The sequence below is a fragment of the Fukomys damarensis genome, unplaced genomic scaffold (assembly GCF_012274545.1).
Source record: "Fukomys damarensis isolate Sample0158 unplaced genomic scaffold, DMR_v1.0_HiC HiC_scaffold_12, whole genome shotgun sequence".
Taxonomy (NCBI): domain Eukaryota; kingdom Metazoa; phylum Chordata; class Mammalia; order Rodentia; family Bathyergidae; genus Fukomys; species Fukomys damarensis.
Window position 1 is genome coordinate 53,961,405 of NW_022900924.1, and position 12,478 is coordinate 53,973,882.

Consider the following 12,478-nt stretch of genomic DNA (forward strand, 5'->3'; position numbering starts at 1 on the left):
AAAAAAAAAAAAAAAGATCACCCATTTATTATGCTGCAACAATTTCATATGTATTTCCTTGTTCTTGATTTTATATTTTGAGGTTTATAGATTTGAGTTTATAACTGATACAAATTTGTTGGGGCTGGAGTGGATAAGTGCAATATGCTTGGCACAGAGAAGCATTTAGATTTTCCTGAATAAATTATAAACTTTTAAGTAGTGTAGATAAAATGCCATGAGTGTCCATTAAGGGTTCTGAATAATTAATCGCTTTGCATAGCTGGATGGCTTGCCATTACTTTGTGCTTTGGAAAAATAATTTATCTTATTATTTGGAAAAGATGACTTTGAGTACCATGTGACAGGATGTGCTGAACCTCCGTCTTCAGAACTTACTTAATAACTAGGAAATAACTGGGCAGTAGTATCGAGTAAATCTGAGGAGGGTGGTAAGAGACGGGACAGGCAGAATGGTGTTCCTGGCGAAGGGAACCAACTTAATCAAGCCATGGATAAAATCTGCAATGAAAAACAGTGGCAGTGGGAAAAGCCAACTAGAGAAAGAAAGGAAGATGACCACAGGGCCCGGAAAAACAGGTAGAAGAGTTCCGATTTTATGCTGAAGGCAGTATGGAGCCCTGGAAGACTGGGGCAAAGGGCTACTGAAAAGAAAGCTGTCGCTTGGCCTGCTACAGACCTGACTTGCAGGAACCAAGTCGGGAGACACCGAGCTTCCTCTCAGTATTAGGGCAGGATGGACGACCCTGCATAGCCCGGGTTCTCTGGTCCCATTCTCAAGGCAGCTGTGGGGCTCAAGCAGAGTCCCACGCAGGTCAGGTTACGTCTTCCAAATGATCGATCATCATTGTAGTTGCAACTAAAACCACACCTCGCCAAGTAAAAAAGTTCTACGACTGATTAGTTCGACACTACCATGTTTTCTAAAATATACGGATTGGCTCACTTTATAGATGAACCAAGAATTGAGCAGGCATCAGGCGAAAAACAGATTAAGTGCATACTGTGTCCAAATATATGAAAGTGCCAAACAGGCCACGGTACGCACAAAAGCTCTCCTGACCTCAAGGGGCAAAGGCTGACTTTGAATCTGCTTTTAAACAACTAGTGAATGATAGCAAATAAAAGGAAACTGCGACCTTTTCAAGGGGTGTCGAAGGCACCGTGCCTGCAGGTTCTCATTTCATTCCTTCCCAAACAAATTACTGAGGAAGAACATTCCTCCACCTAGACCTTCCAGCGTGAGTCATTCGACAAACACGGGCATCGCAGGTGGCTCCATAATGCAGTGAGAAAACTGCGCTCGTGTAGCAACCCCTCTCTAACATCAAACCAGGGCGCTGCCTCGACTAAAATGGAATCCACGCAGAAGAGGGCTAAGTACACATCTGCTGACAGCTTTTCAGTTGTTTATTGGAAATCACAGATTTTTCTTTAAACTCACTAATTATTTTGCCATAAAGAGCAAAACTCAAATAATATAAATATTCAACATTCTGGTATAAAATTAATAATATGGAAAAAAGATGCAAGCCAACCGGGAGGTAAAAAGGTTTTTTTCAACAACAACACTGTGTGCAATCATCTTTTGCTCAAGTGACCATCCAGGCTAGTAGTTTATTTTCCCTTTGCTGACATTTTTTAAAAAGATAGCCCTGCACTGGAGCACCAAACGTGTTTTTTTTCCTTCCTTTGAAAAAGGTTGGAACACTTCTACTTACACTCTTCTCAGTACTTAAAATCTGATAGAGGAATCATCCAGCAACTTCCTTTTTACAAAACATGGAAGTGCCTTCATACTTCCTTCCAATTTAAATTTGTTTCAGTCTATGCTAAGCAAAAATAAAAGATTTCAAGAGAGCTCTTTCAACAAATAAATTACTGTTCCACAAAAGTTTTGCTGTAAACAAGATCACTTCAATGGTCAGAGAGATACTGATGTTTTCAACCAATGGCAAATTTTAACAGTTCCAGGTAAAGCTCCATAGAGTACCTATGACCCAAAGACAAATAGTTATCAAACGATCAACTAATACAATTAATTATAAAGCTGCTTTGTCAAAATGTGCTTTTGTTCTCTACGGTGGCTAAGATTGGTCAGCAATTCGAAACTGTGATGATCTAGAACTCTGAACCTACTCAACTACAGTAACTACAACCTAGGATGTTTGACACTGTAGTCTTAACATTACTTAAAATACTAAATTATCTAAGCAATGTAAACAAGCTTCAAATTTCAAAATAGAAAAAAAACAAAAAGATTTTTGTAAACATTAAGTCTACCTGCTAAGAATTGTATCACCCTCCAGTTGTATATACCGAGAATCCTTTTAGTTGTGTTTTGCCAGCTTCTGAGGTCCTCTTATTGAATGAGACCTCTGAGCTTTCCGTAACAGGTGCTTCTGTAGCCAAAGATTTTATAATTGGTTCAGCTGTTTTTGTTGAAGTCACTATTTTGGCCTTTATAGAATCTCCCTTGCAAAACATGTGACCTAATTCTTTCTGTCTTAGGGGGTGAGTGTTGTTTGCATCCTGGCCACATTCTTCTCCTATATTATAGGAGAAGAATTATTGTAAAATAAATATAATTTAATTTATTAGCTGTTAGCCACAGCTAATAAAGAATATGCAGCTTCACAAATAAAATGCTTTCACTCTCACCCTGGCAACTTCTCTATCACTTCTATTTTGCTTTCAAGTTTGAAATATTTAAAAGACAGAGATCAACTTTGACAGTTATTTGATCAAAGGATCAATTGCTTTCAATAATATCACTCCAATTTGAGATTTAGTACTCTTAAAACTGAACTTAGAACAAAATACTGTAGGTTATGAGACTGTTGGGAAGGAAGGGGTTAATTTTGGTGATCAGTACAATGACTTAGATACTAAGATTGTATTTTATAAATTACAGAGAAAAGAGGTCTTTAATGTTGTCTTTCCTTCCAAAATCTCTTCCATTATTCTATTCCTCTCTGCAAACCTTCAAATAACTACCTGAAACAAGACCAATACTCAATCCATAAAAACTAGTTGAAAAATTCATTAAGTTAAAAAGAGCATATTAGAATTAACAATAATTTCTCCCTAGAGAAGGCCCTATTGGCAACAAACTGCCCATGTTTGGTGGCATTTTTCTGATGTTAGCAGACAAAACGCACCACACAAAGTACCAGTTAGGGTAGAGCCAATGATTTCTCAAATTTCACATTAAACTTTGAAAGAATGATACAAATACATTTTAAGTGATGCTAACACTATCTAGATAAATAGCTACATAGCTGTGACCTTCAGTGACTCAACTGTTTATAATGAAATTAAAAGACATTTTTTTGTATCTCTTCTTAACAGGAGATTTTCTTTTACCAGATTTATATATTTTTCCTACGCCAACCTTTCCCTGCCCCCACCATCAAGTGCTCTTTAGTAAAAACAAACAGGAATGCCTGGTCTGATAATATATTAATTTCTTTGAAATACTGTACTATACATTCACTTGATATTTCCAAAAGCTGTTACTCTGACACCAAGGCTTCTTAATAACTCTCTACTCCACAAATGTACATGTGGTGTTGAACAAGAATGTAAATTTTACATTAGTTTTGTCTTTATTCATAATATAAACCATTTCTTTTGGGGGGTACCGGGTATTGAACTCAGGACCTTGCAAGTGCCAGGCAGGCAGCAAAACCATTGAGCTAAATCCCTGGCCCCTATATAAACCATTTCTAAATATTAATTCCTTCAAATGTAGTTAGGCCAGGAAACGAAGATAAACTAGGCTTTAAAAATATTTCTTTGCCTTTCACATTCACTTGCTACAGGGCACAGACAGCAAAAGGTTTTCCATCCAGGTTTGGCTCAGTGACAGTGGAAACACACAACATTCAAGTACTGCTAGACAAATGCAGCCCTGCAGGGATACGTGTCCACGTAGGTCAGTCTGCAGAGGAGTGCGATCTTCATTAACCTGCAGTAGATTTGCCCAAAAAGTCCTCTTGAAACATTTTTGACCTTAGGATCTGTAGCGTCCCTCCAAAGGTCATAAAGATCTTGTACATGTCCATGAGATGTCATCATTTTTTCATAGATGCAGGGATGGTAAGGAGCTCTTCCTTCCCCAGAAAAGAAGACGTGGTACTGAGGCACTATCCCCATTTTGTTGGCACAGAGCCCCATAAACACATCGTCGATGTACAGACTGGAATTCAGCGTCTGGGAGGCTTCATAGACCTTGGCGGCCACGTCACTGGAGATGACGTAGGCGGCGCCGGCTGTGTAGTCGGGGTAGGAAGGCCACTGGTACATTTCGTAGGAGACGTAGTACTTGCTGCTCCTATCTCGGACGGGAGGGGCGCCACGGTGAACGCGACCGATCCAAAAGTCCCGCACACCAATCTGTTCTAAACTTTGAAGGTATTCGATGAGGTTTGGCATGTGAATAAATATGTCATCATCAGCAGTCATTAAGAACTTGGCATGTGGACAAAAGGTATTCGCCCAACTGAACTGTAGAAGTAATTTCAGGGTAAGGTTGTAGAAAGAATCGACAAAGTCTTGCTGAATGATATCACCATACATCTGATCTTCCCAAACCAGTTTTCTTTGTAGTTCTTCTCCCCTTGGCGGGCTGGGAGCTCCTAAAGCAAACAGAGTTTTGATGTTGGCATGAAGTTGAGATCGAACATACTTCTCGTTGCCCCAGGTCTTTCTAATGGCAGAACGTCGGTCATAGTTTTCGGGAGCAGTCTTTACAAACAGTAAAAGAAGGACATCTTGAGCTTCACACTTCTCCCTGTGATTAATCAAGTATGGGTAGCGGGACCCCTCCAGGCTGCGCTTAACAGACAGGGTATCGTTCACAAAGTCATAGCTATTGATGAGGTATCGGTAGGAGTAGGACTTCATGTGGCTCACAATGTGATTGTCGATAGGTCCCCAAAAGATCATGAGGCTTAGGATAAAACAAGTGGCAAATAACTGAATAAACTGACATTTTTTGACTCTTCTGCCACTAACAAACATTCTCATATCCATCCGGGTCTGTTTTTTTATTTAGGGTGAGTTTGAAATGGGAGCTTGCTTCTTGGAGAACACAGAACGTTGTGTTTTGTAGAATAGATGTTCATCTTAATATATGTTGGTCATGAAGACAGGAAAGGACCTTCCTCTTTCACATAATATTTGCTTCTAGTGCCATTTTTTTCTAGGGTTGCAAAAGAATGAAACATGCTATTGAGTGAGGGCACTGGCACATCAAAATTCTCCCACAGCGGCGTCCTTCATTCTGTCTGGTGCACGGCCCCATGCAACTGGTTCATGTGCCGCTGTCCTCGAGCGTGAACTGCCGCCTATCAGAATCCAAAAGAGAAAAGAACAGCAAAGGAACGGGTTACGCATTACCAAAAAGACACATACACTCCTAATTCCTCAAAACCAAGCGTGATCTGATGATTGCCCCCAAAAAGCACTGAGGCAGTCAGTATATAGCACAGGCATACTGCTGGTTTTTAGAGGGATAAAAACAGGGGAAAGGGGGGTAAAAAATCACTGGATTTGATACTGTTTTTCCATGCAGAGTAAGACACCTTCTTTTTTCTCCTCCCTCTCTTAAAAAAGCAAAAACAAAAATCCAAATCGTTATCATCACGTATACTTAAAATTCAAATGCCACAAGCGGGATTATCCACGGATATATTAACTTTGAATATAGTCAGGATGAAACAAATTGTAGAGATCAAGGCAAAATACTGTATGAAAAGAAAGTTCATAGCAATAAAGGTCCATTCGTAGTTTGCCCAGCCAAGGCAGGGATAAGAGTAAGACTTGTTAAAAATCACAGTTCATAATCAAGGAGTCACAGTTTGCTTTTGAAAGCATAGTACAGATTCTCCCCCATCAGGATTATTCTGTAAGCCCAAATCTATGTCCTCTCTTTCCCTCCCTCCTTCCTTCCGTGGACACTCACAGGCTCCGCCAACTTAACCTGTTCTAAACCAGGAAGCAACGGGACGGAGGCCACAAGCTCGGTCTTGGCAGCCGGGGAATCTGAAAACCAGTGGGGGCTTAGCCACCTTAGTGTTTGTTGTATTACATCATGCTTTTTACTCAGAAACCTGAACACTGAGGGGCCACTACTTAAAAGCTTTTGCATGGAGTGAAGGGTAGATACAGGTAGAAGGGGGTGGACGGATCAATACCAGCATAAGAATGCCATTCCTAACACATCCCTCCGGCTTACCTGACACTTACCGTCGGTGTCTTCCCTTGATCTGTGGCTGACTGCACTTCGTTAACTAATCTAGTTCTTCCTTACACAACTGTCCAGTCCCATGAATCACCCCGGCTACCTCTCTCCTCACGCCCTCCGGCACCATCTTTCTCACCCAGACTTGTAGACGAACAAAGAGACAAAAGGATCCCTGGCCAGCCCGACGTCCACTTCACCGTCAGCGTGCCCTTTCCAAAACTCGGACTGCCCATGAGACCAGCTGAGCCCCGCACACCCCCAGAACCCACGCACCAGTTCACCAGTCAGCGACAAGAGGCAGTCTAGGTCACGACAGCACAGCACCCAGGAGACACGTCGGGCTCTGATCCTCCAGCATCTATCACAGCCACCTGGCCATCCTGCGTCCCACCCTGTGCACCAGCAGCACTGTGGCACGGTCCGCCCCAACTCCCTGCTCCCCCGAGTCCTATGGGCAGACTTCTCAGGGAAGCCTAACCGGGGCCCCATTCCCTCGGACACGTTCCTTTTCTGCATCACACAGCTCCTTCCTGCTCCTGGTACCGAGGCATTTTTCACACAACATAGCAGACAGCGCCATGAACACAGACACACAGTAAATGTTGATCAAATGCTTGTGCCCAGAGCCCTGCTGGGTCAGAGTGACCTCTCCCCCTGGCTATACAGAAAGGACTGAGAGTCAGAACCAGAGTCGCCTCAGATGTGGGCCGTGCCACCGCTGCCTACCTCACTTCTCCCTTTTTTTCCCTGCCACCAGGAGACAGCACACCTCACCTCCTCCAAGATTCTGTCCTGTGTTTACCACAGACACCCCCTTGCCTTAAAGTAGGCGCTGTCTCTCAAGGCACATAAGTCCACCGGACTTTGACCAAAACCAGGAGGAAGAAGGTGACGCAGGCAGGTCACAGCGAGCCAACATCACAAGCCCAGGACTGAGACCGACCCTCAAGCCTTCCCAACCTTGAACTTGGCACCAAACCAGCTGTGTGTAGCAAGTGATCCGCAGAACAGACCTGGCTCTGGCTGGGATGCCTCCTTCCATACCTCTGGACTTTTGACTCTGCTGCATTTCCTGTCCCCCATGATCACTCCCAACTAGGACAAAAACTAAGAAAGTCTCAGTATCGAAACATCCGCAAAACAGGCAAGAGATTAGAAGAAGCCCTTCTGAGACTTTGTCCAGAGCTAACCAGCAAGGTAGCACTTTACCCGCCAGAGCAGTCAGTGATGGCGAACCTTTTAGAGACTCCGTGCCCAAACTGCAACCCAAAACCCATTTATTTATCACAAAGTGCCAGTACTGCAATTACACCTGAATACTGAGGTTTACTTTAGAAAAGTAACTGGGAACCGGGATCTGGGAAGACTTGGCTCGCACCCTGACAGAGAGGGCCACAGGTTCACCACCTCTGCCTTACAGCACAGATTTTCAAAGGCCAGCACCACTTAGGACGCCTCAGGAGAAAGAGGAGTGGGGGAGAGAAGGCGAGAGGAGGGAGGGGAGGAAGAAAGGCACGGAAGGGAGGGGAGGAGGAAGACAGAGGAAGAAAAAAGTGGGTGCAGAAAGTAATGCCAGTTCCGTGTGAAACAGTCTGATGTGTGCGTCATTGGCAGATGGGATGTAAACTATGTCAGTGGGCTTAACCTTCTGCTCTAAGGGACAGGTGACATGGGCAGTGTCCCCCTTTGGACAGGCTGGCCTGCGGGGATTGATGCTCTCCAGGACAGTGGGAAAGGCAGCAAGCAGGAGACATCGGCTTCTGATGGTGGCGCCCGCCTACACCCTGCAAAGCCACTTTCACCCAGAGGCCACTTCCCCTCAGTCTTTCCACCGCGCTCACTCAGGCCAGGCACCATCGTCTGCACAAGCAAAGGCCCCTCTGCCCCCTCCACAGAACCTCTTAAACTTGCTTAAGGCAAGGTAACCCAACTCTTCATGGCAGGGTTTAAGACAGCATCAGTATTTAAGAATTCCAGGAAGAGTCTCAATTGAAGAGAATCCGCAGTTTCTACTCCGACAGCCTCTGGGAAGGGAACAAAGTAGAGGCAACCTTTGGAACTGAGAGATTACAAGCAACTCCAGCTTACCATCCCCAGGCAGCACAAGCCCGAGCTGCTTACCGCACTACCTGCACACATGCCCACTCCTCCGGTGTGCAAATGTGCATCTGTCTCACCAGCAGTGCCCACACATCTGCAGTGAACCCGGCCAGCATGTCCTGCTGCTGCTGCTAATACTGCAACCAGAAGCTAGCAGCTGACCCGTAATGTTCATGTGATCTCCCCAACTGTACGCAGTCGCCTTATTTTCCTGTATTTTTTCCCACTGTTCCAAATGGACCTCAGTGAGTCCAAATGTTTTCTGAAAAATGACAAAGAACCTGTCACCAAGCCAGCAACCCTTGCTACACCCTCAGTACAGCATATGAAGTTCCAGAGCAAGGTTGCTCCCACTTGGCAGTGTGAATCGTGTAGCCACAGACCTCACGGATGTGCCGGTGTGACACTGGGAAGGTAACATACCCATCTACAGGGCTGGGGATGTAGCTCAGCGGCACCACACCCGCCTTGCAAACACAAGGTCCTGAATTCAATCCCAGTACCAAAAAGCAAAGACCACATTTACATCACACAGCTTCACTCTGATAACCAAAGATCATCTGAACTCCTCCAGTGGAACAGAGGCCTTTTCCAGCCCAAAGCGAAAGCACCTGTCAATCTACACTCGCTGACAAACCTGAACGGTGCCTGCGCTGCCTTTGCTGGTGGAGACCAGCGCACTCAACTGATGCTCACCCCACTCTTGGGCTTTCTTACAGTGTTTTTAAAGCCGCTTGAAAGCACTCATTTCTGCTTCCTGTTCAGAATGGCAGGGAGAAGCCAACCAGCTGTCGTAGTAGAAGAAAACGCTAGGCCTTGCAGGAAACAATGCAAAAGCAAACGCAGAGCTCAGCAGCCGCCCACGACAGAGTGCTGTGGGTACAGCTTCCTTTGTGTGCTCACGGCATGGCTCGGTGGCCAATCAGCAGCCCAGAAAAGCCAGGGTCATCCCTGTTTGGGGCCCGTCTACTATGTGACCTCAGGCCACCCTTCACCTCTGATCTGGTGATTTAATCTGCATAAATGTGATGTTACCAAAGGGAAATAAAAACTACAGGTGACTTCAGAGCCTACTGGGATATGCAAAGGAGAAGAGAGAATAGGACAGAGAACCGCACAGAGGGGAACGGGCAGACCTTTGGAATACGGCTTGAGTTTGCCTCTGCTGGAGCTAGGAGAAAGGAACTGCTGCCCTTACCAGTCTCTCTTCAGAGGCGAGCTGTCAGAAAACAAAGAAAAGAACATCAGAAATGGACCCCACCTCAAACACTTTCCAGTCTGGGAAGTGGACCCCTCTGGATGCAAAAGAGTACTTTTTTCATAGGAGACTTCTTTAAACTTGTCTGGAAAACACTAGAGTTGCTTATTGTGTTTCCACTACAAATTTCCCTATAATGACCTGGCTTTTTTCTGCTCACCCCAGCTCTCCAATCATTTCCTTAATGAGTCTACTCTGATGATCCTGAAACACTATGCAAATCCTGTCAGAATGGTGAAGTCTGAATCTAGACGGGAGTAGGGATGTGAGTATTACGTGAGCCAGGCCTGGACCGTGAAATAGTATTTTATAGTCTGCATTCTCAGAGCACTTAGAGTCCCTTTGAGATAAGGCTCATCTTTCCCATGGCCAGCAAGTCTGGAATCTCCACCTCCTCCAGGCACAACAGGCTTCCAGAGCAGAGCTCAGCGTTAGTCAGAGGACTTCAGGAAGGCCTGAGGATGAGCAGATCTAGGCGGTCAGGAGACGCAAACTTTGTTTCAGATGAGAAAGGAAGTATTGTGGAGAAACCGGGGCATATGTGAAAGCAGGAAAGTGGTCATGGGGCTTATGAGGAACCTGGAGTCCTGGCGACTACACAGAGCCGCTGAAGTCACAGGCGAGCTGGTTGTAACTGGAGCGACTCCCTTATTGTACTTATGCAGTTGAGACACGAGGACATAAACCGGCAGTGGTGTTGTAGGACAAAAAGCACAGCGATGGGGGTCAGGACAGCACTTGATCAGGGAAGAAGGTACAGCCCAGGGTGTGAGCCGCCTATTTTCTGTCGCCATAACAAAATACCTGAAGCTGGATACTTACAAAAAAAAACAAAAAACAAAAACAGGTTTATGCAGCTCCCGGTATTGGTGGCCGAAAGATCCAGCATCCCCCAGCACTGGGCCTCTCTCTGGTGGAGGTTGCAGCATAGTCAGCAGGGCAAAGCAAACAGCAGAGGAGCCCTCCTCTTGCACCAGCAGGTACTCACACCATCAGGACAACACTGTTAATCCCACCCACAATGACCTCATCACCTTGCTCTAGGCCCCTCCTCTTAAAGGGCCCACCGCCTCTTAACACCACTACACGGGCCAGCCTGCAGTGCGTGGACCCTGGGGGACAAGCCACATCCCAGCCAAAGAGCAAGGATAAAGGAGACCCTTTCAGGAAAAACAGAGGCCCAGCAGAACCTGATGGGAGGGAACCTGAGTCCCTGAGTGAGAAGCGCCACCCTTATGTTTGGTCTTAGACTTGTGCTGCTGCGTTTGACTTGTGGGAGAGACAACAAGGTACAAACATCCAGCAAGTCATCAGGACTGGAGCCGGCAGGGAGCACAGACCCACCTTGGCCCTTTGCACATGAAGATGGCCGATTTTGTGCACAAGGTGAACTCTCGGGGAGAGACGGCCAGACAGATCCAGAAGGAAAGGACTCAGCAGGAGGAGAAGAGGGAGGAGTCTAGGGGAAAGGAGCTATTTTAAAAAGCTTGTTCATCAGAAAATTAACACGGGGTTTACAAATGGGCAGTGGAGCTACACCCTCAGAGCTGTGCTGGGAGCAGCTGGGAGCTCCAGATGGGCCCCTCCTCACCTCCGGGCCTTGCTGCAGCCCAGGCATCTTCCTGACAGCAGAAGCAACACCCAACCTCAGACCTGAGCACTGAGCAGTGTTACCAAGAGACAGACAGTGAGAGCACCCTGTTCCCAAAATGTGTACCCTTTTTGTTTCTGTCCATGTTTCTTGACACCATTTCTGGCCACTGTCATAAGACAGTAACAGCAAGTAATAGGCAAATCTGTGTTTCTGCACTTCATTTAGTAGGCATCCAATGCTCACAAGTCTATGGAAACTTATTTTTGGTAATATAGGGTTGAACCCAAGGCCTTCACACTCAGCTATATCTGCAGCCCTTTTAAATTGTTTTGTTTTTGTTTTTGTTTTTTTAATGTGTTAGTCTTGAGACAGGGCCTCGCTAAATCACTAAGTTGCCAGGGCTGTGTTCGAACTTGGAGTCCTCCCGCCTCAGCCTCCCAGACTGCTGAGCTTTCAGGCTAGATCTGCCACTAAGCCGAAGGCCAGGAAAGCTTATTAATGACACGGCTACCATTTTGGTTGCATTACGTCCCGCACACTTGGGACAGCATGTCAGCAAGAAAGTTGGTTATGTGGCTTCCTGTGGAGTGACAGGTCCTCAGAGACCTTGAAATTCCAGGACCCTGACTCTCTAGAACACTCACTCCCCAGCACAAGCGCTGTACACCACCCTGCAGGGCTCTGTCCACCAGCTGTCTCCCCACCTTCCCCCCGCCCCCATCTCCAGTGTGAGATCATCAAAGCCCTCGGAGAGACCTGACCTCGCACAGATGGCACCGCCGCCTCGTCGCTGTCCTGGACCCGCTCCCTCTCAGTCCCTTCAGCAGCCATCCCGACCCGGACCCTGACCTGCCCCTCCCGCTTCCTAGGGAGGACATCAGATGTCAGGCGTCCCCTCCTCGGACCACACGCCCCACCCTCTGGGAAAGACACGGTGTGGGGAAGCGAGTGAGGTACCTGTTTGGAAGGCTAAACTCAAGGGGCCAATTAAATACAGTGACCAATACAGTATCTTAGAGACTTCCTAAAAGTCTTAGTCAATATAAAAATGTTTACTATCAAAAGTAAATAGGCAGGAACCCTGTCTGTGCTTTCATAGCCTGTCTCATGGAACTCACTCTCATTCCTGTCCCCCTGGCTGGAAGCTGCTTGGGCACAAGTTGCCAACTTCCGGGACACGCTTGCATTGAGAAAGTGTCATAAAACAATACGCACTTCAGCTCCTCTTCCTCTCTCTCTGTCTTTCTTCCTTTTTTTTTTTTTTTTTTTTTTTTTT

At 46.0% G+C, this 12,478-nt stretch overlaps 2 protein-coding genes across 11 annotated transcripts in view; one reads left to right on the forward strand and one right to left on the reverse strand.

The window, feature by feature from the left end:
- The window catches only part of Mcf2l2 (MCF.2 cell line derived transforming sequence-like 2), a 246,785-nt gene that overhangs the window by 123,259 nt on the left and 111,048 nt on the right, over positions 1–12,478 (forward strand). The window lies entirely within an intron of this gene.
- B3gnt5 (UDP-GlcNAc:betaGal beta-1,3-N-acetylglucosaminyltransferase 5) overlaps positions 230–12,478 on the reverse strand; it is a 22,421-nt gene continuing 10,172 nt past the window's right edge. For 2 of the 5 annotated variants that reach the window (XM_010624290.2, XM_033762608.1), the window contains one exon: positions 230–5,351. In XM_010624290.2, the coding sequence (XP_010622592.1) occupies positions 3,898–5,037 (1,140 nt within the window). In that variant the 5' untranslated portion in view covers positions 5,038–5,351 and the 3' untranslated portion in view covers positions 230–3,897. Of the gene's footprint in view, positions 5,352–9,486; positions 11,068–12,478 lie in introns of all 5 variants that reach the window. The other 3 variants (XM_010624293.2, XM_010624291.2, XM_033762607.1) reach the window with 3 other exon arrangements.